Below are 26,792 nucleotides of genomic sequence, written 5' to 3' on the forward strand. Positions count from 1 at the left end.
AGTAGCTTATGAACAACAGAAGTTTACTTAACACAGTTCTGGAAACTGGGAAGTCCAAGATCAAGGGGCCAGCACGATCTCATTCTGGTGAAGGTCCCTTTCTGTGTTCATAGCCTGAACCATCTTGCCGTGAAGGAAGGGGCAAGGGACCTTAGTGAGGTCTTTAAAAAAAATTTTTTTAATGTTTATTTTTTTTTTTTTGAGAGAGAGAGTGTGTATGAGCAGGGGAGTCAGCACAGAACCCGACGTGAGGCTCGAACTCACGGACCGTGAGATCACGACCTGAGCCGAAGTCGGCCGCTTCACCAACTGAGCCACCCAGGCGCCCCGTGAGATCTCTTTTATGAAAGCATGAATTCCGTTCACAACAGCCCTACCGGCATGATCTAAGCACCTCCCAAACACTTCCGAAGAGCCTCATCTCTGGGGGCTAGGATTTCAGCGTGAGAATATGGTGGAGTTGGGGCACAACATTTAGATCATAGCGCTCAGTGAAAAAGGCTAGTCTCAAAAAGCCTTACATTTTATGGTTTCACTTATGTAACCTCCTCAATGTTACATAACATTTGCAATGGCAAAATTAGAGATGGAGAACAGACAGGCGGTTTCCAGGGGTGAGGGAAGGGGAAGGAAGGAAGGAGGTGTGGCTAAAAAAATGAGACAGCTCAAGGGAGTTCCTTTGTGGTGGTGATGTCGCACGTTCCTACGTGTGACAAAATGCCATGGAACTCTACACAGACATAGAAAAAGGATTGCAGGCAGAAACTGGTGAAGTCAGAGTCAGATCTGTGGTCTGATAACTTACGCCAGTTCATCGCCCAGTTTTGACGACGCGTGACAGCCTTGTAAGATGTCACCACAAGGGGAAGCCCCGTGATGGGCACATTGTGTTGTACTATTTTTGCAACTTCCTGTGAATCTCTGATTATTTCAAAATTAAAAGTGAAGAAAAAATTAGCGGCAACAAAATTGCAGCCCCAGTCACCGAGTCCACGGCCCATTCAGTAGGCAAAAGGAGAGAAAAAAAGAACCCTCCTGCTATTGGTTTTCATGGTGATTTCATTGGAGACGAGCTATACTTTGGAGAGATTGATGCTTGATACTGAATTTTCCTTCAGACAGTTACTAGGTTGTGTTTTTTGCTTTCTAGAACTGGATACGTGTCGTGTTGTCACCAGAGCTTTACCATCCTACGGAACACTGAGTGGGAATAGAGTTTTAAAAGGAATTTCGTGTTGGAATCATTCTCTGATTGCCATATAGCCTTCTTCCCATTGTACACATGTCTCTTTTTCTGGCCACGTTGCAGAAAGGTCTAATGTTCTGCCCACTTCTCAGTTGTAGGCAGCAAGGATGAGGTGACTTTGGTAGTGGCTTTTCCTAACCAGGAAGAGTTAAAAGTGGGTGGTGAAAAAGTCACCCAGAGCTGTATCTGGTGAAAGGACAGCTTTCAAAGGGCAACAGAACAAGTCAACCCTTAAGCAGAGACCTTATTTATATGCCACGTTTCGGCTGGGGAGAGATTTTATGACCAAATCTCGGAGCCTTAAAGATGAAGTCTGTAATATAAACACACTAGCAGCGTTAACTCTCACAGCGCAAGGTGGGCTTGGCTCACAAGCCCCGTGTGTTTTTTTGGTTCCCTCTGGCATGGGAGACATTTCAATAGTCAGTGTCACGCTTGCATTTCTATGCTTTTCATCTGTGAACTTTCAGACGTGGCCCAGAACTACATGCAAAATTAAACCGTAAACCCCCGTGTGTATTTTAACCCACAGACTAGATTCAGGCTTTGGGTTCCAGAATGGAACTATCCTTTTTCTTCCCGCTTGCTGGCGAGGTTGGCTTGGTTACATTACAGTAAGGTCACGGGTAGAGGCAGCAACAAAAACTCCCAGTTACCTGCTTTCTAGAAGTCCTGCTTCTGAGCCCTCGCATATACTGTTCCCTCTCTTTGCAGTGCTCTTCCGTCTTTCTACTTCAAGCTTTGCCCCTGCCCTTGAGAGGTCAGTTTTTATTCATCCTTCAGAATTAGCTCAAAACTTACTTCCGGGAGGAAGCCCTAAATTAGATCAAGTCCCCTCTTCCACTCTCTCCTGGCATCCTGGACTTTTCTTTCATAGCATTTATGACAGATGTAATTAAACGGTTAATGCGGTAGTCACATTTCGCATGATGTCTTTTCTACTGCACTGTAAAGGCTGCAAGGGCAGAGAGATGTCTCACTGAACCCAGATGCTCATCCCCGGTACCCAGCACCGTGCCTGGCATATACTAGGGGTTCAACAAACGTTGGTTGAATAAAGTAAAGAATGCGTGAAGACAAATGCGGATGCAGAAGAATGGTATTAATCGTATTATCTACATTTATGGAGCACTTCGTGCACATGATGCTAGGCTTTGGGCTAAATGCGTTGCGCGATGATGTGCTATTTAATTCTTGCCATAACTCTGAGGTAAATACTATTCTCATCCCCCATTTAACAGATAAGGAAACTGAGGCGTTAGAGAGTTTAAGGAAGTTGCTCAAGGCTACATAGGTGGTAACATTTTTGAAGCCTGTACTAGCTTTTCTCGTATCCCTTTTCGCTCCCTTCCCCCTCCCCTGTCCACTTTATAGCCACACTCACCCTTTCTCAGCGGAGAACCTCCCTGATGTCGATGAGGGAAAGAAGTTCCTTTGTCCCGGACATTCTCTGAGGACATGGCTCCTGGGGGGCGAGCTGCTTCTGGAGCACATATTTGATGGGGTGGCCAAGGGCAGGTCAAGTTGCCTGACGCACGACATCAGTATCTCTCTCTGGCAGTCTGCGGGTGTTTGGATGATACGCTGAGGCAGGTTCAAAAGCACCGTTCTGCTCATTCTAATATATATGATAATATTGTACTTTAGTTATAGGGTACTTTGTTTTGTTTTGTTTTTTTCTTATCCAAGGGTCTAAAAGTTCTTTTTCAACGGATCGGTTTCGAACAACACGACGCGGTTTTAAACGCGGACTCATAATGCTGTTGGAGACCCAACATTTGAGAAGCTAACGGCCACTATTTAATATTTTTCAAATCTGACTCATGGCTCTCCCCTCCCTGATGCTAGCTGGTGCCATCCTCCTGACTATCACGGTTTAGCGGTTTTAAAATACACGTTACATACCAAGTAGGCTGCGGTAGCTTTCTCAGTGACATTTGGAAACACATTAAAAATATGCAGCTTGACTTTTCATCCCCTTCACACCCTCTGCATTTCCCTTTTGGAGAGCTCAGAGGGCGGCAGAGTGGGAAGAAAATCGGCCGAAAGGAAAGGAAAATAGCATGTACCCCTGTAGAAAAACAACGTGCAAACACAGATCTATTGTTCTCGCTTCAGGTTCCGGCTTCCGTGCCTGCCTTTTTGCGTCTTGCATTTTATTTGTGTTTAATCGTGCTTTTGCCAGCTTCGGGTGTCCTTTTGCTTAACCTCTCCTCCTGCCTGTCTTGCTGGCCCTACTCATTTTCATGTTGTTCTTGAGGATCCTTGCTTTTCGTTCGCCCCGTTCATTCACTTTGTCTGCGTCCCTTCCCTAATTCTCCACTCCCTCGTAGTTTCTCAGATCTCAGACAGGTCTTGCTTCCAACTCCAAGAATATATTGATTCTAAACCTTGACCCTTTTCGTTAACTAATGTTATTTCTTTAATTAATCCCTCTGCGTTTTATTCTTAAGAATCTATCTACAACTTTCTCTAATTGAATTTCCAGCTCCCATATTTTCTTGTGAGGTTTCTTTCTGGCAGAGCATTTACTGGGTTTCTTTTTTCCTTCATTACTGAATTTAATTGGAGAGGCTTTTTTTTTTTTTTTTTTCTGTCTGCCTCTGCTTTTGGTCTTCCGATGTACGTGGACTCAACAACGGGAAGCAGTGAGTGAGCGGGGCACGTCGAAGGAGCACTGGATTTGGAGTCCGAAGGTCTGCGCCCCTGTCTCAACTCTGCCGCTGAACCATCAGAAGCTCATGTGTACGATGGAAATAATGGTCTTACCGGCCCTGCTGAGGGATCAAATGAGATAAAATGATGCAGACAGACGGCAAATGTCTCCTCCTCCAGGGATTTTTAGGCCTTGTGGATGCATTCATTTCCTGTCAACGGCGCCTCTTTTCCGGTTAGCGCAGGGCCAAACTAAAACAATGGCAAATGTGAACTTAAGCACTACAAGTTTAAAATCTTATCCAATTCTCTCAGAAGCTCTAATCAGCCTCTTGGTGAAAATATCCTGGTCACGGTGGCACAGAGGATGCTGACCGTATCTCCGTTCCTTGGCGGAAGCGGGCATCCCAAGAAGGCTGTTAAACTAGAATTAAAAGAGATCTTAGGTTCCGGGATCCGGAAACTGTCGTTCTGGTTTCTCAAACAAAGGTGGAATCTTGTCTTCATCATTTCCTTAAGTCGGTTGCCCAAACTTGGCATAAATACATTTTAGTTATGGGTACTTGCTCTTTCGCAAAGCAGCCCGTTTCACTGCCCGATATCTTGTGCAAAATGATCCATAGTGTTCATCCCCTGCTGCCGCTGACTTCCTGAACGAGTCCAATTCTTCTTACTTGCGACAGCTCTTTGATGTTTCTGGGCAGTTTCTAAGCTCTTCCTTTCTAGAGGCTACAATCCCTGTCCCTTGGATGGTTTTTCGTATAACGTGGATTTTCATGTCCTTCGACATTCTAGATCGCTCCATTTGTCAATGGCCTCTACAAAACCGAGCCTCCAGAGCTGGATGCAATACTCTGGATGTGTTTCCGCCATAGAGACCTGGACGTTATGCTATCGCCGAGGAGGCTCACTCGCCTTGGGAACATGGGTGCTTTTGTCGGTTTGAGAAAGCTGCATTATGGCCCATAAAGTTCTCTTGCAAGAGCCAATAAGCCAGTTTTTATGTGTATGTCAAGAACTTGCACAGAGAAATTTATTTTCGGTAGGACTGTAGAGGGCTCTGAGTTACACTATGGATAATGAATTTCTTCTTATTATGTAGAAACCCGAGGTGTCCATTCAGTATAATTGGAACTACTTTATGCAAAGGATAGAATGCTAGGTGTCGGGTTCTTATCTGTCATTATTCTTTAACCTTTATTGAGTTTTTACTCTGCACTCTGCCTGTGAACTATTCTACAGATACAACAGCCCTGCGAGGCAAGACAATTATTACTCCTATTTTATAGAGAAGGATACTGAGGCACAGAGAGATTTATTAATTTGTCCAGGGTCCGCCAGCAAGTAGATCCGAACCCAGGAAGTCTGACTCTGAGCTCTATTCAGCCTCCCCTCCCTATGCAGTGCATGATTGGAAAACATTACTTAGGGTGATTGGTTAGTTTGTATTAAAGGAAAAGATCTGAACAAGTCCGTATCCTCAGATTTCTCTCTCCCAAGTCTCCAAGGTCCGTTCCAGGGAACGTTGGTACCTTAAGATGACGTGAGGGGGGGAAAGGAGTTCCCACGGTGAAGGCCACATAGTTAGTTACCATTTTTAACGTAGCCCCTTGGACCATGCTACCCTAAAGGCCTGCTTCAAATAAAAGTGACAGGTTTCCGTGAGATACTCTACGCGAGAACGCTTTGTAGATGCCGAACACGTGGTCCATGTATATGGCTTCTCAGATCGTTCATGAATTTTACATGCCTAAAAATGCCACTTAAAACACTTACTTCTCTGATCATTTACATGTCCTTTGCGGAGTATTTTAAAACTTGCTGGATTTATGGTTATCAGTCGTTGCGACACACGTAATTATAATGAATTAGGAAGTTTAAGATCCCAACGTGGAGGCTGTGTTAGAATAGGAACACTGGTAAGGGACAGGAAATGGGAAACATTTTAAATCCTATCATCGTCTTTCGTAATTCTCTGAAGCAGAAATTCCCTTAAGTTCAACCGTCGATGCTCAAAGAAGCGTGGACGAGAAATGTACGTTAGTTATGTTGAGCCACTCCTGTATGTACTTCAGTAGCAACCATAACAGCAACAATAAAGCTCTAAAGACACGTAGAAATTCTCTAAATTAACTCTGTGTTTTAATAGAACCACGAATATGACTACTCTAGATCCGTCTTTATTCTGTCATTACAGTCCAATTTGCTCTCTAGTTTCCTTTTATCCATTTTTGTTCCCCACACACTATGAATAATTCTTTCGGTTGTTCATACCATCCTCCTTCACACGATATATTTACTGAACGATCGTGGCCCACTTAGAAGCATCACTTCGGGAGACTAAACAAATTAAGTGCATTCAATCTCTTTGTGTAAATGACATTTTCAAAGACAAGTTGGGAAAAAAAAAAATCAATCCATTCCATACAAGACACAATAAAAATGTCACAAAAACTGGGTGTAAAGTCAAACCAAGCAAGTTCGTGCATTTTTATTATTATTATCTTTCCAAAATGAAAAGGGAAATCGAAAATACATGAACCTTAATTTTTGAGACCAGTCTGGGAAACTGTAATTACATTAGCAACATCCAACAGTGTTATCAACAGTGAGCAATTCCTCTCATCTCAACACAGCAGCCGACTCAGAAAATCACACCTTCCAGCTCATGGGATTTGTGACACTTAGTAATGCATATGTAATTGGGTAAAAATAGTCATTACTGCAGTCTTGATTTTTGTTTGCTTCTGTATTTCTCTAAAGGAAGAAATACTCATGAGTCTCTTCCTGCTTCTTCAAAAAGGCTGTGGTCCGCTCCCCTTGCAAGGAGTATACAGCGTGACCTTTTTCAGTCCCAGTCATGCAAAGGCTGCCATATTCCTGACGGGACAGTTGTGCCAGCAGAAGCCCTGGAGCCTCTTCTTCCCCCTGCAAAGAAGCTGGAGGTGCTGGGAGATCCCAGTCATCTGTTGGCTAGATCTCTTTGCCCCCACTTAAGCCTCCTTTTTCTCCTGGATGCTATTTGCAGACCATATTCCTAAAATATGAATCATATCATGTTCCTCCTCTGTTCGGACACCTGCCACGGCTTTTAATTGCTGAATGCTTCAAGTCTAAACTTCCCAGCATCCATCCAGAGAATAAATTTATTAGGAAATCCAGTGCCATCCTCTTGGTAATGTTCATTTTCCTCTTCTCTACATCTTGAACCTTCTGCCCTTGCCTTGCTTGGTCCCAGTGTTCTACCTTCGTGGATTCTGCGTTCCCTCCCTGAACTGACTTTTCTTCTCTCTTCTGCTTGTTCACCTCCCTGCCTTTCTTCCAGTTCCCATTCACCTTCCACACCATCCGCAAAGCCTTTTCTCTTTATCTTCCTATCATTTGGTTGGAGATTTCCTGCAGGAAAGGAGCCAGGATATACAAAGGCAGAAGGGAATTAGGTATTGGAACCTTTACCCCTCACCTTTCGTTCCATGTAGTCTGAATGTATAATTGCTACATTTCATTCCATTTTCAGCTCCACCTACATGTCCCATGGCATCTTGAACTTGGGAAGAGTCCCTACTTTGTCCCAACATCCCCATACCCCTCTTCGCTCCCCTCTTTCTAACAATGATGTTTACCCTGGATCCAGATGCCCAGAGCTAGAAATCCAAACACTATCCTTCAAAATCCTTTCCTTTCCTTTCCTGCCCATCTGGTCACCAAGAACTACAATTTCTCATCTTCCGTATCTCTCAACACCACTCTCTCCTCTCTTCTTGACTGGCTGAACTGCCTTACGCTTCTCCACTTTTACCCTAAACGTGGGAAGGTCGATGTGGCCCACACCGCTCTCTCTACCTGCGGTGTATTCCCCTGTCTCTTCTCTTCAGCATCTCCTATTCAGTCTTCAAAATCCTGTTCAGGTACCGTCGTGCCCGAGGAAGCTTCCAGGATACCCACCACGCCCGAGGCAAGATAACGTTCCATTTCTCCGTGGGTCCGTAATTCGAACACAGCGCTCACATATCGGTTTTTATGTTGGTCTCTCCAACTTAAATATGAACGTCTTGAGGGTAGAACGCCTACCGCCTCGCACAGTGCTTGACCATAATGAAGCCTTCATAAATAATTATTCAATGAATGAATAGCATATAGTTCTAGTATTCTCTCCTTGGCTTTTTAAGAATTATTCGTTGGTTTACATACATAAATATATCTTTCTAAGGTTATAAGGACCTCAATAATAAAAAACGCTGTGTATCTAAAACTGCACTGGAATCACCCCCCGCACGTGAACAACTATGATAGATACGCTAGAGATCATGACTGAGAGTAAGAGGTCAAATATGTGAACTGATCAAGAGGCTGTGTTTAAACTTTCCTTCCCCCTTCCTGCTCAGCTTTTAATGGATACATCTTTGGCTTATTGAGTAGAAGTGTAATCATTTTTCAGGACATCACTTTCAGGTCTAGCCAAGGGCACCCATCAACAGAGCCCATCATCAGCTGCGGTTGACCAGGGCTCTAATTTGGCTGTTATCACTGAACTCTTTTGTAAGAAAGGTTGACTAAGCAGTGACCTTGTCTATTTCACAAGATATAGAGAGCTCTCCCTCTAAACTTCTCCCATAAGTTTCAAGACCTTTCATTTTAATGTCTGGGAGCTGTAGATGAGGTATAAATAACCACCGAGGAAGTGGTGTGGTAGATAAATAATAGCGGATCAACAATCCCACAAGCCAGAATTCTGCTCTTGATGAAACTATTGACATAAAAAAATCTATTGCCACGGTGGTTTCAGTTTCGTAAAACTATGCCGAATTTAGAATGAAAAAGAAAGTATATGTAATTCAGTAACACGGATAAATGCAAGAACCAAAATTCATAAGGAAAGTTCACATATTGCCAAACTATTCCGGTTTCATGTATTCCTTTGGACATCTGGTGGACCCGGGGCTTGATCATGCTGTATGATAATTCAAAACATGGCACTTCCCATGCATTTGCCACACTCCTGCTGTATTATATGGCATCATATGGCTCCTCTGTCCCAGCCAAATTGCTCCACAACTTGTTCCTGAAAATGCTTCACATTCTGGCTCCTGCCTAGATACCCCCACCCGTCATGTCACCCTTTTCTAAGTCATGCTCTTTCAAGATGTAGCTAAACCCGTAAAGAGTGTATAATGCTTCAAAGGCAAAAGGGATACTAATTTGGGAGAACTTAATTCTGCAGGCAGAAAAAAATCCCAACGTGGTTGCGTATGGGGTATATTCAATGCAGCCGGCGCATCGTCTTAGGAATAACCTCTCCTCCAAGAAATCACTCTGCCAAAATAGATCATTGCAGTGCCCTGCCCTCCACTAAGAGGCTTTAATATAACAACTAGTGACTGTTACCTGTTGAGTGACTTAAGACCAAACTTATCTAAGGAATGAAAAGCGAAGCAATAGTAATTCTGTTCTTACACTCTTGGTGTTTTCACGGTGCTTAATATACATTATTCCATCATAATGCTAGCACTGCTTCCCTAAGAAGAACAACTGGTGGGCTGTAGACCCAAACATCAATAATGCCGTCGTGGCTGGCAAGGACTTTTCCTGCTTCAAATCCTAAAGAGCATCAGATCATTCACTCATTCGGTCAAACATATTTTCTGACGATCTCCTCTGTTCTAGGCAGTATTCTAAGCATCTAAAATAAAACCGTGGGCAAAACAGCTAAAAATCCCTGCCTTCATGAATTTTATATTCTAGAAGGAGAAGACAGACGATGAACAGAACAAATAAGTGAGGTAAGAAAGTGATAGTTGTTACAGAGGGACATTAAACAGAAAGAGGGGCATAGGAAATAGAGAAGGGGAGTTCAAGGAAGGCTCACTAGACAAGTGATAGCGGCGCATGGGGTTGAAGGAGGTGAGGCAACAATTCAGGACGGAGGAATAATACTGACGGTAGATTGTTTGCAAAAGTGGCCACAAAAATTCCCATTCCCATAGCCACATCTTTGGGTAGGCCTTCCACATTGATTCTAGGCTTAGCCACGTGTTCTTCTTTGACCTATGGGACAATATCAAATGTGATCCAGTTGATCTCAGAAACTCTTGTGACCACCATATGTAAACAAACCTGGGCTACCCTGATGGATGATGAGAAACATATGGCTAAGGGGGTTAATATTGCCCCATTAACATCAAGCCACTCCTATTATACTATGGAAGCAGTCACAGATGATACGTAAACATAGAGGCATGGTTGTGCTCCAGCATGACGTTATTTACAAAAAGAGGTGGTGGGAGGCCAGATTTGGCTGGCAGCCTATAGCCTGCCAAGTCCTCTCCTAGACGATCTCGTCTTAGCCAAGCTGGCCTAGGCAAAAAGTGTCCAGTCAACCCAGAGAACCATGAGAGTCAACCATTGTTATTTTAAGCCATTATGTTTTGGATTGGTTTGTTACACAGCAAAAGCTAACTGCTACAGTGTTCCAGACAGAGAACACCAGATACAAAACCCTAACAAGGGAGTATGCTTGGGACACCCTAGAAATTATAAAGGGAGCAATGTCACTGGAGCCAAGTGAGCAAGGAGGCGAGCAATAAAAAAATAAGTGCGGAATAAACAGAATAGAGGAAAAGGACAGGCAGATTGTAAGAGCTGCGAGGGCCACCGTAGCAGAGGAGTGACGTGATTTGGCTTATGTTTTTAATTTGTTTTAACGTTTATTCATTTTTGAGAGACAGGGAGAACAGAGCATGAGCGGGGGAGGGGCAGAGAGAGAGGGAGTCACAGAATCCGAAACAGGCTCCGGGCTCTGAGCTGTCAGCACACAACCCGACGCGGGGCTCGAACTCACGGACCGCGAGATCGTGACCTGAGCCGAAGTCGGACGCTCAACCGACTGAGCCACCCAGGCGCCCCTGGTTTGACTTATGTTTTTAAAAGCTCAGGCTAGCTGCTGTGTTGAAAATAGACTGTCGAGTACAAGGGCAGAGGCAGGGAGGTCACTTAGCCTATTGCAATCACCTGGGTGGGAGGTTTGGTAGGCTGGAGATGGGTAGTAGCCCTAAAGGTTGCAAGAGGGATCCGAATTTGGGTATATTTTTCATGAGATGCACTAATAATTTGGATGTGGACTATAGGAGACAGAAGGCAATTAAAGATCACATCACGGCTTTTGTCCTAAAAAATTGGAAATTGCCATTAATTTGAGATGAAGAAAATTGTAGGTAGAGAAGTTCTGGGGTGAAGTATGAGGAGTTCTATGCAGCACGTCAAATTTAAGATGCCTGTTAGGCGTTCGAGTAGGTATTTGTGTACCCGGGTCTAAAGTTCAAAAAAGAAGATTAGATTGGAGGTACAAATTTGGAATCATCAGCACAGAGAGGACATTTCATATGCATGAGAATGATGCTATTGCCAAAGGAGTGCATGGACACAGTGAAAAGCCTTAGGAAGCGAGCCTTGGGACATTCCGATTCTAAGATATCAGGGAGGTGATGAAGAGGAATTGATCACTAAAGGAGCAGGTGACCGAGAAGGAGAGGCCAGAGAAGTATAAAGAAAACCGGGAGAGTGAAATAGCCTGAAGGTCAACTCAAGAAAGTGTTCAAGGAGGATGAGGGCTGAGAATTAACCCTTGGATTTATCGGTACAGAGGAAATTAGAGACTACGACAAAGTCCGTTTTGGTGGAGTTACGGACACGTAAGCCTGATAGGCATGGGTTTGGGAAGAGATTGTGAGTATGGAGAGCACTTTCAAGGAATTTAGCCATGAAGTAGAACAGAGAAACCAATCACTAGCCAGAGGGTAATTAGAGGGATATTTTAGAGTAAGATAAAAGATAATCATGGTTTTGTTCTGAAGAGAATGATCCAGTGAAGAGAGAGCAAGTGATGATGTAGAAAAGGGAGTGAGGGGGGCACCTGGGTGGCTCAGTCAGTTAAGCGTCGACTTCGGCTCAGGTCACGATCTCGCGGTCCGTGAGTTCAAGCCCCGCGTCGGGCTCTGTGCCGACAGCACAGAGCCTGGAGCCTGTTTCGGATTCTGTGTCTCCCTTTCTCTCTGACTTTCCCCCGTTCATGCTCTGTCTCTCTCTGTCTCAAAAATAAATAAATGTTAAAAAAAAAAAAGAAAAGAAAAGGGAGTGAGGCCGTCCTAGACCACGATGTCCATTAAAGCCACCAGATTGGGGCGCCTGGGTGGCGCAGTCGGTTGAGCATCCGACTTCAGCTCAGGTCACGATCTCGCGGTCCGTGAGTTCGAGCCCCGCGTCGGGCTCTGGGCTGATGGCTCAGAGCCTGGAGCCTGTTTCCGATTCTGTGTCTCCCTCTCTCTCTGCCCCTCCCCCATTCATGCTCTGTCTCTCTCTGTCCCAAAAAAAAAAAAAAAAAAAAAACCGTTGAAAAAAATAAAGCCACCAGATTACTGCATCAGCCTGAGTACCTCCAGATGAAGGAAAGTCTTTGAGTGGACAAGAAGAGATGGGCTCTAGGGGTTAACCTTAGATAGGGGCATGGAGACTTCATCTGGTAGCAGGAGAGACAGTAGAGTAAATGGGCCCACATGCTGGTGGGTGGGAGGTATGGTGGCAGATGGGAGTCTTCAGACGCCCTTATACTTTGTATTTGTTCGGTGAAATAGGAAGCAAGGTTACCAGCCAAGAGTGAGGTTTGGGAGGACGTGTGAGTGGTTAGAGACTGGAGAGAGTAGTAGATTGTTCCAGTAACAACTCCCAGCACCTAAGACCCTTGACATTCCTCTCCTCCCCTGATTCTGGGCTTGCCATGTGATTTTCTGTAGCTAACTGGACATTGGCAAATATGATACAAGCAGTGGCTTACAAAATGCCTCTTTCTAGGAACTGCCACCCCCACTTGAGGCTGCTCAGGCTAGCCTGCTGGGGACACGTGACCCATCCACTAGCAAGTGCCAACTGCCGTCTTAGACCAGCCAGCCGCATTCAAGTCACTAGATGACCACAGCCACGTGAGTGACCCCAAACAAATGCAGCAGAGGAGCCGCCCGACTGATCCCGACCCAACTGGTGACCCACACAACGGTGAGCAAATAAAATGATTAGCGCCTTAAGACGCTATTTACTGGGATGGCTTGCTGTATAGCCAAGGTTAACAGATACAGAGGAGAATTATGGAAAAAGGTCCCGTCCTTTTTCCATAACTGGTGGAGTTGGTAGAATAGGGACATACAGTATGGATGGCTGGTGTTACTAAGGGACCACTTAAGAGTCCTACTCATTGAGTTTAAGGACATTCAGTCAGTCTGGTTGGGCTTTTTTCTAGCCACATTCAGTTACATGCGTGCAGGTGTGGTCTAGGGGAGAAAGGAATATAATCAGGGTAGGGATTTTTGCCAATCAAGTGCAACAATTCTGGAGGATCAGGTGGGGTGGACATGTCTACAAGGGAATGATGATCGTCACTTACCATGGGCTGCAACCTCAGCACATACAGGACATCAAGGAGTTCAGAAGAAGTGAAAAAGTCGTTGGACCAATTGATAGGATTTCCCAGAGGGGTTAAAGGATTTTTGTTTTGTTTTGTTTTGTTTTTGGCATCAGGACACTAGGGAGAATGAACTAGAAAAAGAGGAAGTGGTGGTCAGAGAGTCTGGTACATGAATTAGAGATTATGAAAAGAGAGTAGTTATTGCGGATGACAAGGTTTATGATATGACTATAGCAGTAAGTGGCCGAATAGATAGGACAAGATGGTGGGAGGAGAAACAGCAAGAAGGTAAGAGGCCAGGCTGTGGCAGGATCATCTATGTGGATATTGAAATCACCAGGAATTAGGCCAGCGCTAATACTGGGGAAGGTTGCCGTTGGCCAGGAGCTGAGATAGTCAAGAAATGTCGGGTGGGGGTCCCTAGGTAACTGTAACAAGAAAGGATCGTGTCGGGCCATTATGTGGTGGCATTCGATTCTAAGCTGGGGCATTTAAGGGCAGAGGGCCAAGAGGAAGAATGGCCTGGAAGTGTGAACAAGGAAGAAGGAGGACACCTGTCTTACTTTCAGGCCCAGCGGTACTGGGGGGGGGGGGGCAGGGGATGGCTATGACTCAGTGGGGCCGCACCAGAAGGAGTGTCCTTAGGGGCATTGCTGATTTCCCACGGAGCAAGAAGGTGAAGAAGACAGCGTTCAGAAAAGAGGTTGCGAATGTAGGAGATTGTGCTAATAATGGCCCCTGAGTTCCAAACAGCTCAGGGGAAGGCTTTCAAGAGTTGGGGGAGGGTGAGAGAAGGGGACGGACAGGGGAAGTGGCCAGCCTCGTGGGGATTGGAGCGTGAAGGTAGAGGCGTGTTTCGGGAAAGGGCCGGGCAGTCCGGTTCTCGCGGCGACAGACAGAAGCGGAGGCGAAGACCGCTTGAGGTCAGACCTTGCCAGGGCGAGGCGGACCGTCCTGGTAAGGCGTCAGTTTTGGAGGCTGGGGAGTTTCCAGGGGACCCCTTTTCACATCTGCCCGGAGAGATGTGGAAGTCGGGCGACGGTGGTCACGTGTTGCTCGTTGGAGAGGCACACGGGTGAGTGCCCGCCGTCCAGCCTCCCCGTCGTTGCTGGATTCCATCTGGACACGCACGCGTTCCCTGGGAACGGCCCGGCGGGAGAAGGTGTGCCGGCATCTGGTAAACCTCGGGGGTGGCTGATAAAACTTCCTTCTTTCACGTGTCTGACACAAACAGCGAATGGCTTTTTAAGAGCGGCCCGACGGGCTCGAGCGGGGTGTGATGTTCTTTCTCTGGGAGCAAGGGTGCGGGGCCCGCCTTTCTTCGATGTTGCGCTGAGACGCTTGTGCCAGCACCACGGGAGGCTTGGATGCTCCCCCCGCACTTCTGACGTTCTGACGTCTGGACTTGGACTCTTCCGAAGCGGCAAATTGGAACCATAGCGAAACTCTGGTATGAAAGGCGAACGGACAGCAAGGCCTTATACAGAACTTTTTTTTTTTTTTTTTAACGTTTATTTATTTATTTTTGAGAATGAGAGAGATAGAGCATGAACGGGGGAGGGGCAGAGAGAGAGGGAGACACAGAATCCGAAGCAGCCTCCAGGCCCTGAGCCGTCAGCCCAGAGCCCGACGCGGGGCTCGAACTCACGCACCGCGAGATCGTGACCTGAGCCGAAGTCGGTCGCTCAGCCGACTGAGCCACCCCGGTGCCCCTATACAGAACGTTTTGATGTCGCTCGCCTCATCAGAGAGAATACTCTCTCTGCCTCTTCAAACGCAAGATCATTAGGTTTCATGTTTTAATATTCATCCCAAGCGTCTGTCGCTGGGCACCCTCATTAGCCCAGGATTTCTCCAAGAAGGGATTTAGCAACCCCCTCCTGAAGCCCAGATCCAAATCTGTGGCTGCCTCAAATGGCCTTTTCGTTAAACCTAAAAACTTCATGCTTGGCCTTCAGCCGTCCCGAATGCTTCGTCTTTTATCAGCTCACCTTGAGTTGTATAGTTCTCTTCACACCAGGTGGACTCTCTCTCTGGCCTTCGTCCTTGTCAGTCAGGCCCAGATTCAGAAGACTGGTCTCACGTCGTACACTCTCTTCTTGACATCTGTCAGGCCAGCTCTCCCCCGTCTCGCGAGGTTCTGCGTAAAGCTAACCGACTCCCAGAGAATGATCCATATATGGCTTTTTAACCAACAGGGCACTCTTTTCCTTCATTTCTTTGTTCTCCATTTTCCATACACATTCACATACTTTGCAGAACAAGTGGAGGGAAAAAAGCAGACATTGTTTTGGTATTAAAGTTGCTTCGTTCAGTGTGGACCTATCATGTTTTCTTCTTTTATTTAGTTCCTTCGAGGGAGAGAGAGAGAGCTGGGGAGGGGCAGAGAGAGGGGGACAGAGAGAGAGAGAGAGAGAGAGCTGGGGAGGAGCAGAGAGAGGGAGAGAGAGAGAATCCCAAGCAGGCGGAGCCCCATGTGGGGCCTGAACTCAGAACCATGATGTTATGACCTGAGCCCAAATCTAGAGTCGGACGCTTAACCTATGGAGTCACCCAGGTGCCCCTGGACCTATCATGTTTTTATATGTGAAATCTTCTGGGACAGAGCGTGCCTTTCTGCCAACCGTAACACCATTATGAGTTGGGCTGTAATGATTATGATTGGGTTCTCCCTCTTCCTGAGACCTTCAAGGTCCCCACTTCTCTTCCTAGCCTCTTGGGTAAGTGGGGCATTTTCTTTTTCTCGAACCTCCTTTCCCGGAAGGCCACGCTCCCTTTGCTGCCACGGACAGATCAGATAAATGTCTTCTTCCTGGTGTGCTGATGTCATGCTTGGAGCTCTGTTAGTCATATTGGAATGTGAGATAAACAACCCTGGAAGCAAGCTCTGCCCCAGAGAGCAACAGACAAATACATTTCATCAAAGCAAACGTCTCAGTTGTAAGGCACACCATTACTTTATGCACCATAAAGAAGGAAAGAAGATGCTATCACATTCGGACGCAAATTTTTTTCCCCCTCCATTGGATTTGCCTTAGGTTTTTCAAATTATACTTATTAGAAGTTCTCTTGTCCATTGACTGAGACACATACCTTTTTGTCACTGGATCACTCATGCGTACACACAAAAAGGAGACTGTGTGAGGTGATGAAGGTGTCACCTACCCTTATTGTGGCGGTCATTTCACATTACATCCGCCTATCAAGTCGTCATGTCGTATGCGTTAAACTTATACAGTGCCGTATGTCAATAACACCTCAATAAAGTTGGAAGAAAACATAAAATATTTTGGGGGCACCTGGGTGGCTCATTGGTTTAATCGGCTGACTTCAGCTCAGGTCATGATCTCGCGGTTCTCGGGTTCGAGCCCCACGTCCGGCTCTGTAGTGACAGCACAAAGGCTGCGTGGGATTCTCTCTTTCCTTCTCTCTCTCCGCCCCTCCCCTGCTCTCTCTCTCTCTCTCAAAAATAAATAGACCTTGAAACAACTTAAAAAATCATTTAAAAAAACCAAATCTGAACTCTTCTAAATTGCTTTTGTACTCTGCATCGTTGATGGCTCTTGCTGTCATCCCCTGTGCCATCGAGAGTGCAGCGTTTCTCAAAAGTCCTCTTTTGGAGGACGGAATGCCCCCAGGATCTTGTTCCTGGCCACTAATGCCACTCTGTCGAATCTTGATGTGCCTGCTGAGGCAATGACAGCTATGGCCAACAGCGATCGTAAGATGCATCCCGATGTCGAAGATGTGAAAAAATGTACCGCTTGGAATCAGTGAAATCATATCTGGAAGGAGCTCCCGCGGCAGCCCGAACTATTCTTCTCCATACTTGTTTCACATACAGGGGAGAAACCCTATCTTGTTAAAGCTACTGCTTTTGTGAGCTTTGTTCCTCATAACCGATCCCAATCCAAACTTATATAGGATTCTTTTTTTTTTTAAAGCTTATTTATTTTGAGAGACACAGAGGCAGCGCAAGTGGGAGGGGGAGGGGCAGAGAGGCAGAGAGAGAGGGAGAGAGGAGAATCCTAAGCAGGCTCTGTGAGCGCAGAGCGGGGCTCGATGCGGGGCTCGAACCCATGGAGCCGTGAGATCGTGACCTGAGCTGAAACCAAGAGTTGGACGCTTAACGGACTAAGCCCCCCGGGCGCCCGCAAACTTACATACGATTCTTAAAAACAGGTGAGCCACTCTTTGCTTTCTCACCGTAACATACGCCACTCTTCGATCCTCCTTGACTAGTCAGTCGAGGCGTCATTTTTTCTTGACTTTCTCGGTGTTCTAACACTTTGCTAACGACCCTCATTTTACCCTTCACCTCAGCCTTGCTGAAGCAGATTCTCCATCAATATCCCTCTGAATCTGAACTCAGGACTGTGAGCAAACGATGTGTAATAACAACGTTCATCATTTTAAAGGAGTCAGAAGCAATTAGCGGGTGCTTGGTACTTCTTGTCACACGTTTCCGAGGGGGGAACAAAACCTACTTTTTCCTTTTTCTGGAAAATGAAGTACAAGTCGTCAGTGACAACAGTCTATTAAGAAGTTTTCTTTTGTGATACAGTGAGGACTTTGAACGCAGTTAATTTGAATCCGTGTTTGAGCCTGAGATGAGGTTACCAGTTTTATCATCTTCCCCCCAGTCTGTCCTGGTGGGATCATTGCCTGCGACCCCGGTCCCCCTAGCAACAGTGCTAATTTCCGACATCATTCCTTAAAGCAACAGACTGACAACGACAACGGCCAACGGCTGACACGCGTCCAGCTCTGTGCCTCGGGGTGGTATTTTCCAGGCCTGGAAAAGACCGAGTCACGAGTCACTCAGACGTCCTGAAGGTCAGGCGATCGGGGGGTTGGAAGGCTGTGAGGACGCAGGAAGGGGGTGCACCCACCAGTGTGGTGTTTGAAGGGCGCTCACCCCGTCTGAGGGGCACGTGGCAGAGGAGGGCGGGAAAACGCGACAGCACCGGACGGGAGAAGACGACCCTCGGAAACTTCAGTGGCCATCGCGGGAATTCTCACATCGTTCTGCCACCGCCCCACGTGTTCAAAAGGCTGCTCGTGGACCCCAAAATGGAACCTAAAGGAAGGGATTTCGAAAATTCCTCTTGTCCCGCAGAAGAAGAAGGAGGGCAACAATTGAGCTGCCACCGTTTCCCTGCCCGGGACGCTTAAAGAAAAGCTGTGAAACGCTACAGCACGAGCAGTGACTTGTAATAGGCGCTGGAGTGTAATCACAATTCTTTTTGAGTCTTGAGGGCGAGGAAATCCTTCGTTTCCGGGTACAATAGGAGGATGTAGGTCTAAGTGGACTTCTCCGCATTATCTCGGGGAGTCCCTCTGAATCACAGCAAAGGGAAGGATGGGATAAAGGGGGCGCCCAGCGGCCAAGACAGAACCAGACTGGGGTCAGCTTTACATCCCAGGGAAGAGACCACAACGGGCCATGGTTCAGCACGTACAGTCGGGTACCCTGTGTGTGGCTAGGATTCAGGCTATCTCTGTGCAGTGGAGCTGGATGTGCAGGCCGAACCGGTATGTTTTGCAGCCTCCCCTTTAAAACCTATTGTGCCCAGGGGCGCCTGCGTGGCTCAGTCGGTCAAGTGTCCGCGGCTCAGATCATGATCTCGAGGTTCGTGGGTTCGAGCCCCGCATCGGGCTCTGTGCCGACAGCTCGGAGCCTGGCACCTGCTTGAGATTCTGTGTCTCCCTCTCTCATTGCCCCCCTCCCCTGCTCACGCTCTCTCTCTCTCCCTCTCCCACTCTCAAAAAATAAATAAACATTAAAAAAAAATTCCTATCATGCCTGTGCAGAAGCCACTCAGAGTGAAGCCATCTGGATGGAGAGTACGCCCTGGGGATTCCCAGTCCTGAGGTCTTCCTAGGTGCTCGGTGCCAATTCAGGTAACGCCGTGGCTGGTTGCTACCTGAACGGAGGGAGTCAGGTGTACAGGTGCCGACTAGCTCTAGCCCTTATAAATTCTGTCACTGGTTCTAAGGACTCCTGGCATAGGGGAAGGGTTTGGCTGAGGTTTAGAGGCTGTCCCCACCCCGAGGCTGCAAGGCATACCTGTAATTAGGGGAGAGACTAGAGTGATCAGGGCTGTCTTTAAGAGCCTTGGGGATTTCCCTGCCTTCCGGGTCCGGTTATCTGGCTGGATTTCCAGTCTACCCACACAGTCTTGCTTAACCCATTGATATAACTGTGGGGCAAGAGGAAAAAACAAAACAAAACAATGGAACACGGCATCGGAAAATCGATGTTCGTGTCCACAGTCTGTAATGTATTTGTGCGGCCTCCCTTTTTCTCGCTGGTTAAGACTTGCTCGTGACACCTGCCCTTCTTACTTCCCGAGGGTCCTATAAAAATAAAATACGCCAATGTTAAATAAAAGGACTTGGACTTGCCATTGTTATTTTAGTTTGTCACACCCCTGTCCTTGAGGGAGGCAGCCTAAGGGTCATTTCCCATAATCACTGCAGCCTAGAGTGGATCCACGCGCAATCCCATTCCCTCTACCTCGTTCCCAGAGACAACTATTATGATGAATTCTAGACCATGTTCTTTTATATTTTTATTTTTATTTATTTTTTAAATTTTATTTAAGTTTAATTTTTTTACTATGAAATTTATTGTCAAATGGGTTTCCATACAACACCCAGTGCTCATCCCAAGATGTGCCCTCCTCAATACCCATCACCCACCCTCCCCTTTTATATTTTTATCATACATATGCACCCACCCGACACCAGGGTCCCAGACCACCTTACCTCACCCCACTCCACTCCACCCCACCCCCTCCCCTCCACCCCTCTCCGCTCCCCTCCACCCCCCTCCCCTCCCCTCCACCCCCCTCCCCTCCCCTCCACCCCCCTCCCCTCCCCTCCACCCCCCTCCCCTCCCCTCCATCCCACCCTACCCCACCCCCTCCACCCACCCCACCCCACCCCGCCCCCATCCTCAGAACCATTGATCAGGGGATTGGTTTGTCTTTTCTAGGGTCCCACAGAATGTCTTCTCCCTCCATTTCTGGAGATCCTGAGCTGCATACGGATGGGGCTGGGTGGGTGGAGAGACTCCTGGATACCTGTTTAAAAACTTAAAAGGTGAGAGATTTGCACACGAATCACCCAGAGACCTTTATTTCTTTAGGAACCAAATAACTTTATTGAAACAAAATAACTTTATTTATTTATGGAAAACTGGAAGAAGAAACTGGAACGTTTTGCAAGCGCAATACTGCAAAATGCATGCTCGGCATGGTGACCAGGGGAAGTCACCATGCACCCTGTGGCTATGGGAAGGCAGTCCCAACTCAGTTCTTGTCACGGTTGCCCAGGGTGAGCTTGTCAAAGAGGTACTCTGCCATGCCGGTTTCCGGGGCCCCCATCTTGCTCAGGCTGGTGATGTAGCCCCCCAGCTCTTTGATGACCTTCACTTGCTCGGGCAGGTAGTTGGTCTCCAGGAAGCTGCACAGATGGGCGTCGTTCTTGTCGGTGGCCAGCTGGTGCAGGTCGAGCAGGCTCTGGTTCACGCTCTTCTCCAGGTGAAAGGCGCACTCCATGGCGTTGAGGCCGTTCTCCCAGTTGTCGCGGTCAGGCTTCATGATGTCGCGCAGGCGGATGCGGCCCCCACGCAGGTTCTGCAGCTGCATCAGCTTCTCGGCATGCTTGCTCTCCTTGTGGGACTGGCGCAGGAAGAACTTGGAGAAATTCTCCAGGGCCACGTCGGCGCGGTCGAAATAGAAAGCCATCGACAGGTACGCGTAGGAGGCGTAGAGCTCCAGGTTGATCTGGCTGTTGATGGCGGCCTCGCACTGCGGGTGGTAGTTCTGGCGCACTCGAGAGGGCGGCGCGGTGGCCATGGCTGGCGGCGCTGGCACCAAGGCGAAGGCGGCTCAGAAACGAGGGCGGCAAGGCCGAAGGCGGTGGCGGCGGGTCTCCGGCGCTTTTTCAGAGTAGCCGACCAGGCAGGCCCGGCGGCAGTCTCCGAGAGGCGGCTGGAATGAGGTCCGTTACTCCGGAGGTGGGGCTTTGAATCCGTTACGCGAACCGTTACGTGAAGGGGCGTGGTCACGAAGGCGAGGGAGGGGGTGGTGGGCGGGGCGCCGCGTTCAATGTTCCATCCATGCCGAGGTCCAGGCGCCTGCGCGCTGAGTGTCTTGAAGCCGTTAAAAAAAAAAAAAAAAAAGTGGGGCGCCTAGGTGGCGCAGTCGGTTAAGCGGCCGACTTCAGCCAGGTCACGATCTCGCGGTCCGGGAGTTCGAGCCCCGCGTCGGGCTCTGGGCTGATGGCTCAGAGCCTGGAGCCTGTTTCCGATTCTGTGTCTCCCTCTCTCTCTGCCCCTCCCCCGTTCATGCTCTGTCTCTCTCTGTCCCAAAAATAAATAAACGTTGAAAAAAAAATTAAAAAAAAAAAAAGTTACGAGAGGGAAGGAGGCAAACCCTAAGTGACTCTGAAATACTGAGAACAAACTGACGGTTGATGGGGGGCGGGGGGGAGACGGGAAAGTGGGTGATGGGCATGGAGGAGGGCATCTGCTGGGATGAGCACCGGGTGTTGTCTGGAAACGAATTTGACAGTAAATCATATATAAAAAAATAAAGCCATAAATCCTAAAAAAACTAAAAATAAAAACATAACTCTTGTTAAAATATATATTTAATATATTTTAATATATTGCTGTGGTTTGTGAATATATCTCACGAAAAAAAAAACCACCGGGTTTTTTTTTTTTACCCGTATTTTGCAAACATTCATAAAATAACTCTTGAGATGCAATTCACATACTATAAACTCGACCTTTTGAAAGTGATTAGCTACCCGGTTTATAGGATGTTCATGGCGTTAGGCAGCCATCACCACAATCTAATTTCACAGTTTCATCACTCCAAAATGAAAATTCCCTACCCATAAGCTGTTACTCCCCAGACCTGGCTACCGCTGATCTCTCTTCTGTCTCTACAGATTTGCCTATTTGGGATATTTCAAATAAAGGGAATCCTACAGTATGTGGACTTTTGTGTCTGATTTCTGTATTTAGCAGAATGTCTCTAATCTTCCTTTTTTCATTGCTGAATAGTGTTCCATAACATGGATATGTCACATTTTCTTTATCCTTTCATCAGTTGATGGACATTTGGGGTTTTTTTCCATTTTGTGGTTATTATGAATAGGGTTGCTATGAATATTTGTGTGCAGGTATTTGCGTAGACATATTTTTATTCTCTTGGGACTATGCCTAGGAGGGAATTGCTGGGTCACGTGACAAGTCTGTGTTTATTATTTTGAGGAACGGCCACATCTTTTCCAAAGCGGCTGTGCCATTTTACGTTCTCACCAATGATGTGTGAAGTTTCCAACAGTGTTATTGTCTGTTACTGCAAAGTAATATCACATTGTGGCTTTGATTCGCATTTCTCTAATGACTAAGTGTGTTGAGCATCTTTGTATGTCCTTATTGGCCGTTTGTATATCTTCTTTTTCTCTTTTCTTCCTCTTTTCTTTTTAAAAATTGGAATTCCAGTATGGCTACCATACAGTGCTATATTCGTTTCAGGTATCCAATATAGTGATTCCACAATTCTGTGCAGAACTCAGTGCTTATCATAAGTGTACTCTTAACCCCCTTCCCCTGTTTCACCCATTTCCCCCCACCCCGTACCTCCCCATTGGTAACTATCAGTTCTCTAGAGTTACAAGTCTGATTTTGGGGGTTTGTCTATTTTTTTCTTTGTTCGTTTGCTTTGTTTCCTGAATTCCACATATGAGTGAAATAATACGGCGTTCGTCTTCCTCTGACTGGCTGAGTTTGCTTAGCATAATACCCTCTAGATCCATCCATGTTGTTGCGAATGGCAATATTTCATTCTTTTTTATATGGCTGAGTAATATTTCAAATACTTATATACATATACATATATGTAAACATATAGGACGTCTTCTTTATCCATTCCTCAATCAATGGACATACGCTGTTTCCGTAATTTGGCTGTTGTAGATAATGCTGCTCTAAACATGGAAACATTGGGGCTCATGTATCCCTTTGAATTCGTATTTTGGTATTCTTTGGGTAAATATCTAGTAGTGCAATTGCTGGATCATAGGGTAGTTCTATGTTTCACTTTTTGAGGGATCTCCATACTATATTCCAGAGGGGCTACCCCAGTCAGCATTCCCACCAACAATGCGAGAGGGTTCCCCTTTCTCCACATCCTCACCAGCACTTGTTTCTTGTGTCATTGATTTTAGCCTTTCTGACAGGGGTGAGGTGATATCTCACTGTAGTTTTGATTTGCATGTCCCTGATGATCAGCGATGTTGAGCATCTTTTCATGTTTTTGTTGGCCATCTGTCTGTCTTTAGGAAAATGTCTGTCTATGTATTCTGCCTGTTTCTTAATTGGATTATTTGGGGTTTTTTGGTGTCGAGTTATATATCTTTATATATTTTGGATACTAACCCTTTATCAGATATGTCATTTGCAAGTATCTTCTCTCGTTTAGTAGGTTGTCTTTTAGTTTTGCTGATTGTTTTCCTTTGCTCTGCTTTTTATTTCGATGTCATCCTGATGGTTTTTGTCCTGGTTTCCCTTGCCTCAAGAGACATATCAGGAAAAATGTTGCTATGCCCAACGTCAGAAAAAATTACTGCCTCTGCTCCCCTCTGGGATTTTTATGGTTTCAGGTGTCACATTTCAAACTTCCAGTGCTGGGGGTGCCTGGGTGGTTCAGTCGGTGAAGCATCTGGGTCCGGCTCAGGTCACGATCTTTCGGTTCGTGAGTTCGAGCCCCGCGTCGGGCTCTGTGCTGACAGCTTGGAGCCCGGAGCCTGCTTCAGAATCTGTGTCTCCCTCTCTCTCTGCCTCTCCCCTGCTAACACTCTGTCTCTCTCTCAGAAATGAATAAACATTAAAAAAAGTAAAAAAAGAAAAGAAACGCAAGTGAGTTGTGTTGAGCGGAATGCAACTTATTCGGGGCTCATTTTGCATCACTTGGGTGCATTTATCTCAACATTCCTTATTTCCTGCCTAGCCAAATATGGCTCTTCTCCTTTGAATCATTGCTAACATCTTACTGGTTTTCTCATTAATTAATGAGTTCAGTAAAATCTTTGACCTGTAGTATCTCATGTTTGCGAGAGATTTCAGTTTCTTTTTCTTTAATTATCCTTTAACATTCCCCAGTGTCATCCCCACCCCACTGGGAACATAACCGACCCCACAGGAGCTGTCTTACTTAGTAGGGTAAGCACTTTTGGGGGGTGCTCACCAGAGCTGTGAATCCTGAAAAGTATTGGAGACCTGAAGGCATAGCATCCCTGAGTGGGATTTGGAGTGAGAGCATCTCTGAGGAGAAGGAGGCCGAGTGTAACTCTGGGAAAACAGGGAGCCAAAGCAAACCAGTGGAGGAAGGTAGCACGTATAGAGAGTGGGCCACGGGAGGGACCTCATCCAGGGAACACTGGAATCCCTGCGGGGCTGAGGCTGGCCCAGGGCATGTTAGGGAGGGCAGAGAAGGAAGCATGAGCAGTAAAGGTCTGTACGGAACCAGAGCGGCTGAGAACCAGGGGAGTGTTGAAAGCTTCCAGGCAGGGGAAGTAGTCAGCAGAGACTTGAGGGGATCTGACAGGCTGAGAGGCATGATCTGGCTAAAATTAACCCTGGAAGGAGGTAGGGACGTGAGCTTTTGCAGCCAGGAGAAAGGATCCCATCATCAGTGCTTTCACGCTTCCTAAGTCACAGCCCCGAAAAGGGTGTTGGGACCCACAGATACTGAGGGTGTAGAATACTTGGGACTGGGCCACGAACTCTGTTTTCCAGAGAAGCTTCCTTCCAGCTGGTGATCAGAAGTAGGGAAGCTCTCGCGCATCCGGCTGGCTCAACCGAAGGGCATAGCAAAGTTCGGTGAGGGCTCCTGTTTGGTTGGGTACCGATGCGACGTCCAACACCCGCACGCGTCGTGTTCTGGAGAGGGGAGTGCTCCTTCTGGTCTCCGCTTCTTCGCTGTTCTGATGCGGGGTGGGCGGAGAGGGAGATCGCAACCTTGAGAGGCAAAGCAGAGGCCGCTCCACTTAAACACGCCTGTCGTGCGTCCTGGTGTGTGTCAGCTGATGACTGACAGTAGTTCAGCTAAATGTAAGTTTGCTCTCAAGTTGTCACCTTTCGGTGTTATTCAGCGTGCTGCATATTCTCCACGGGCTTCTCCAGTGCTCTTTTCTGCTCTTCTCCATCTTCCTCTGAGCCCTGGAGCCCGGCTTGTATGGATGGCATCCACGGGGCCCTGGCCCTCTGGCCCCTGGTTGAGCTCAGCCAATGGGCGGCACTGGCAGGAGACGGGAAGGCAGGAGGAGAGGGAGTTTGGGATACTTACTTTCTTGGCTCTCTCTCTTTAGGGAAGATCAGGAAGAGGCAAACCTATTACCTCTTTGTAGCTCTAGCTCCCCGGATGAAGTAGGGACCGTTCTCAGGAGGGGCTTTCTGCAAACATTGCTCACGTCGGAGGAATTTACCCCAAAGAACAGGTGTTCTTTGGGTCAGGTTTAATGCACAGCCTAAGAAATTCATGGGGACCCACGATCCAGTGTGCAGCGCTACATTGCTTGGGCCCAGAGAATCAATGGAACACAGAGACTAAATAGAAATCAAGAAGAAATGAAGTCCCTCATCGACAACAATCTCAAGCAACAAAACAGTAGCCCAGGTGAAGCTGCCACCGGGGATTCAGCCTCCAGTTGTGTAGCCTGTGGATTTCTCTAGCTCCTGGCCCCCTTGTTTCCTTAGGTGATTGAGCTTTTGGTTACCCCTCACCGAATTAGGAGACCTGTTAGAGGGGCGCCTGGGTGGCTCAGTCGGTTGAACGGCCGACTTCGGCTCAGGTCGTGATCTCACGGTCCGTGAGTTCAAGCCCCGCGTCGGGCTCTGTGCTGACATCTCAGAGCCCAGAGCCTGTTTCCGATTCTGTGTCTCCCTCTCTCTGACCCTCCCCGTTCATGCTCTTTCTCTCTCTGTCTCAAAAATAAACGTTTAAAAAAAAAAAAAAAAAGGAGGCCTGTTAGTGAAACAGGAAAGAGGAAGCAGAGAGAGTCATTTTCTACTTGTCAGTAGCCATGTTAAAAAGTCTGGTTGGGCGGGGGGCGGCACAGTGGTTAAGCGGCTCCCTGAACCCTTTGATTCTTGATTTTGGCTCAGATCATCATCTTGAGGTTTGTGGGATCAAGCCCTGCGTCGGGCTCTGTGCTGACAACGCAGAGCCTGCTTGGGATTCTCTCTGTCCTAGCTCCCTGACCTCCCCCCCCGCCCCACTTTCTCTCTCTCTCTCCCCAAATAAATAAACAAGCATTTAAAAAACTGTTGAAAAAAAAGGCTGGTGGGGGGGCGCCTGGGTGGCTCAGTCGGTGAAGCGTCCGACTTCAGCTCAGGTCACGATCTCGCGGTTTGTG

The 26,792-nt window shown here is 47.1% G+C and overlaps 1 protein-coding gene and 1 long non-coding RNA gene across 3 annotated transcripts in view; one reads left to right on the top strand and one right to left on the bottom strand.

Moving 5' to 3' along the window:
* LOC109496470 overlaps positions 1 to 26,792 on the top strand; it is a 79,137-nt gene that overhangs the window by 44,011 nt on the left and 8,334 nt on the right. Inside the window, exons 8-10 of one of the 2 annotated variants that reach the window (XR_006593059.1) lie at positions 12,746 to 12,946; positions 19,167 to 19,256; positions 20,353 to 20,459. This is a non-coding gene — a long non-coding RNA (uncharacterized LOC109496470). Of the gene's footprint in view, positions 1 to 12,745; positions 12,947 to 14,649; positions 14,830 to 19,166; positions 19,257 to 20,352; positions 20,460 to 26,792 lie in introns of those variants that run through there. The other variant, XR_006593060.1, reaches the window with a different exon arrangement.
* Positions 20,497 to 21,397, bottom strand: LOC101080615 (ferritin heavy chain). The gene has a single exon (XM_011291686.4). It carries the CDS (start codon positions 21,215 to 21,217, stop codon positions 20,669 to 20,671), a length of 549 nt encoding a protein of 182 aa, XP_011289988.1. The 5' UTR covers positions 21,218 to 21,397; the 3' UTR covers positions 20,497 to 20,668.

Source organism: Felis catus, chromosome X (genome assembly GCF_018350175.1).
Source record: "Felis catus isolate Fca126 chromosome X, F.catus_Fca126_mat1.0, whole genome shotgun sequence".
Lineage (NCBI taxonomy): Eukaryota > Metazoa > Chordata > Mammalia > Carnivora > Felidae > Felis > Felis catus.

Excerpts from the sequence above, each read along its gene's own strand:
- LOC101080615 (XM_011291686.4), bottom strand. The coding sequence starts at position 21,217 with ATGGCCACCGCGCCGCCCTCTCGAGTGCGCCAGAACTACCACCCGCAG.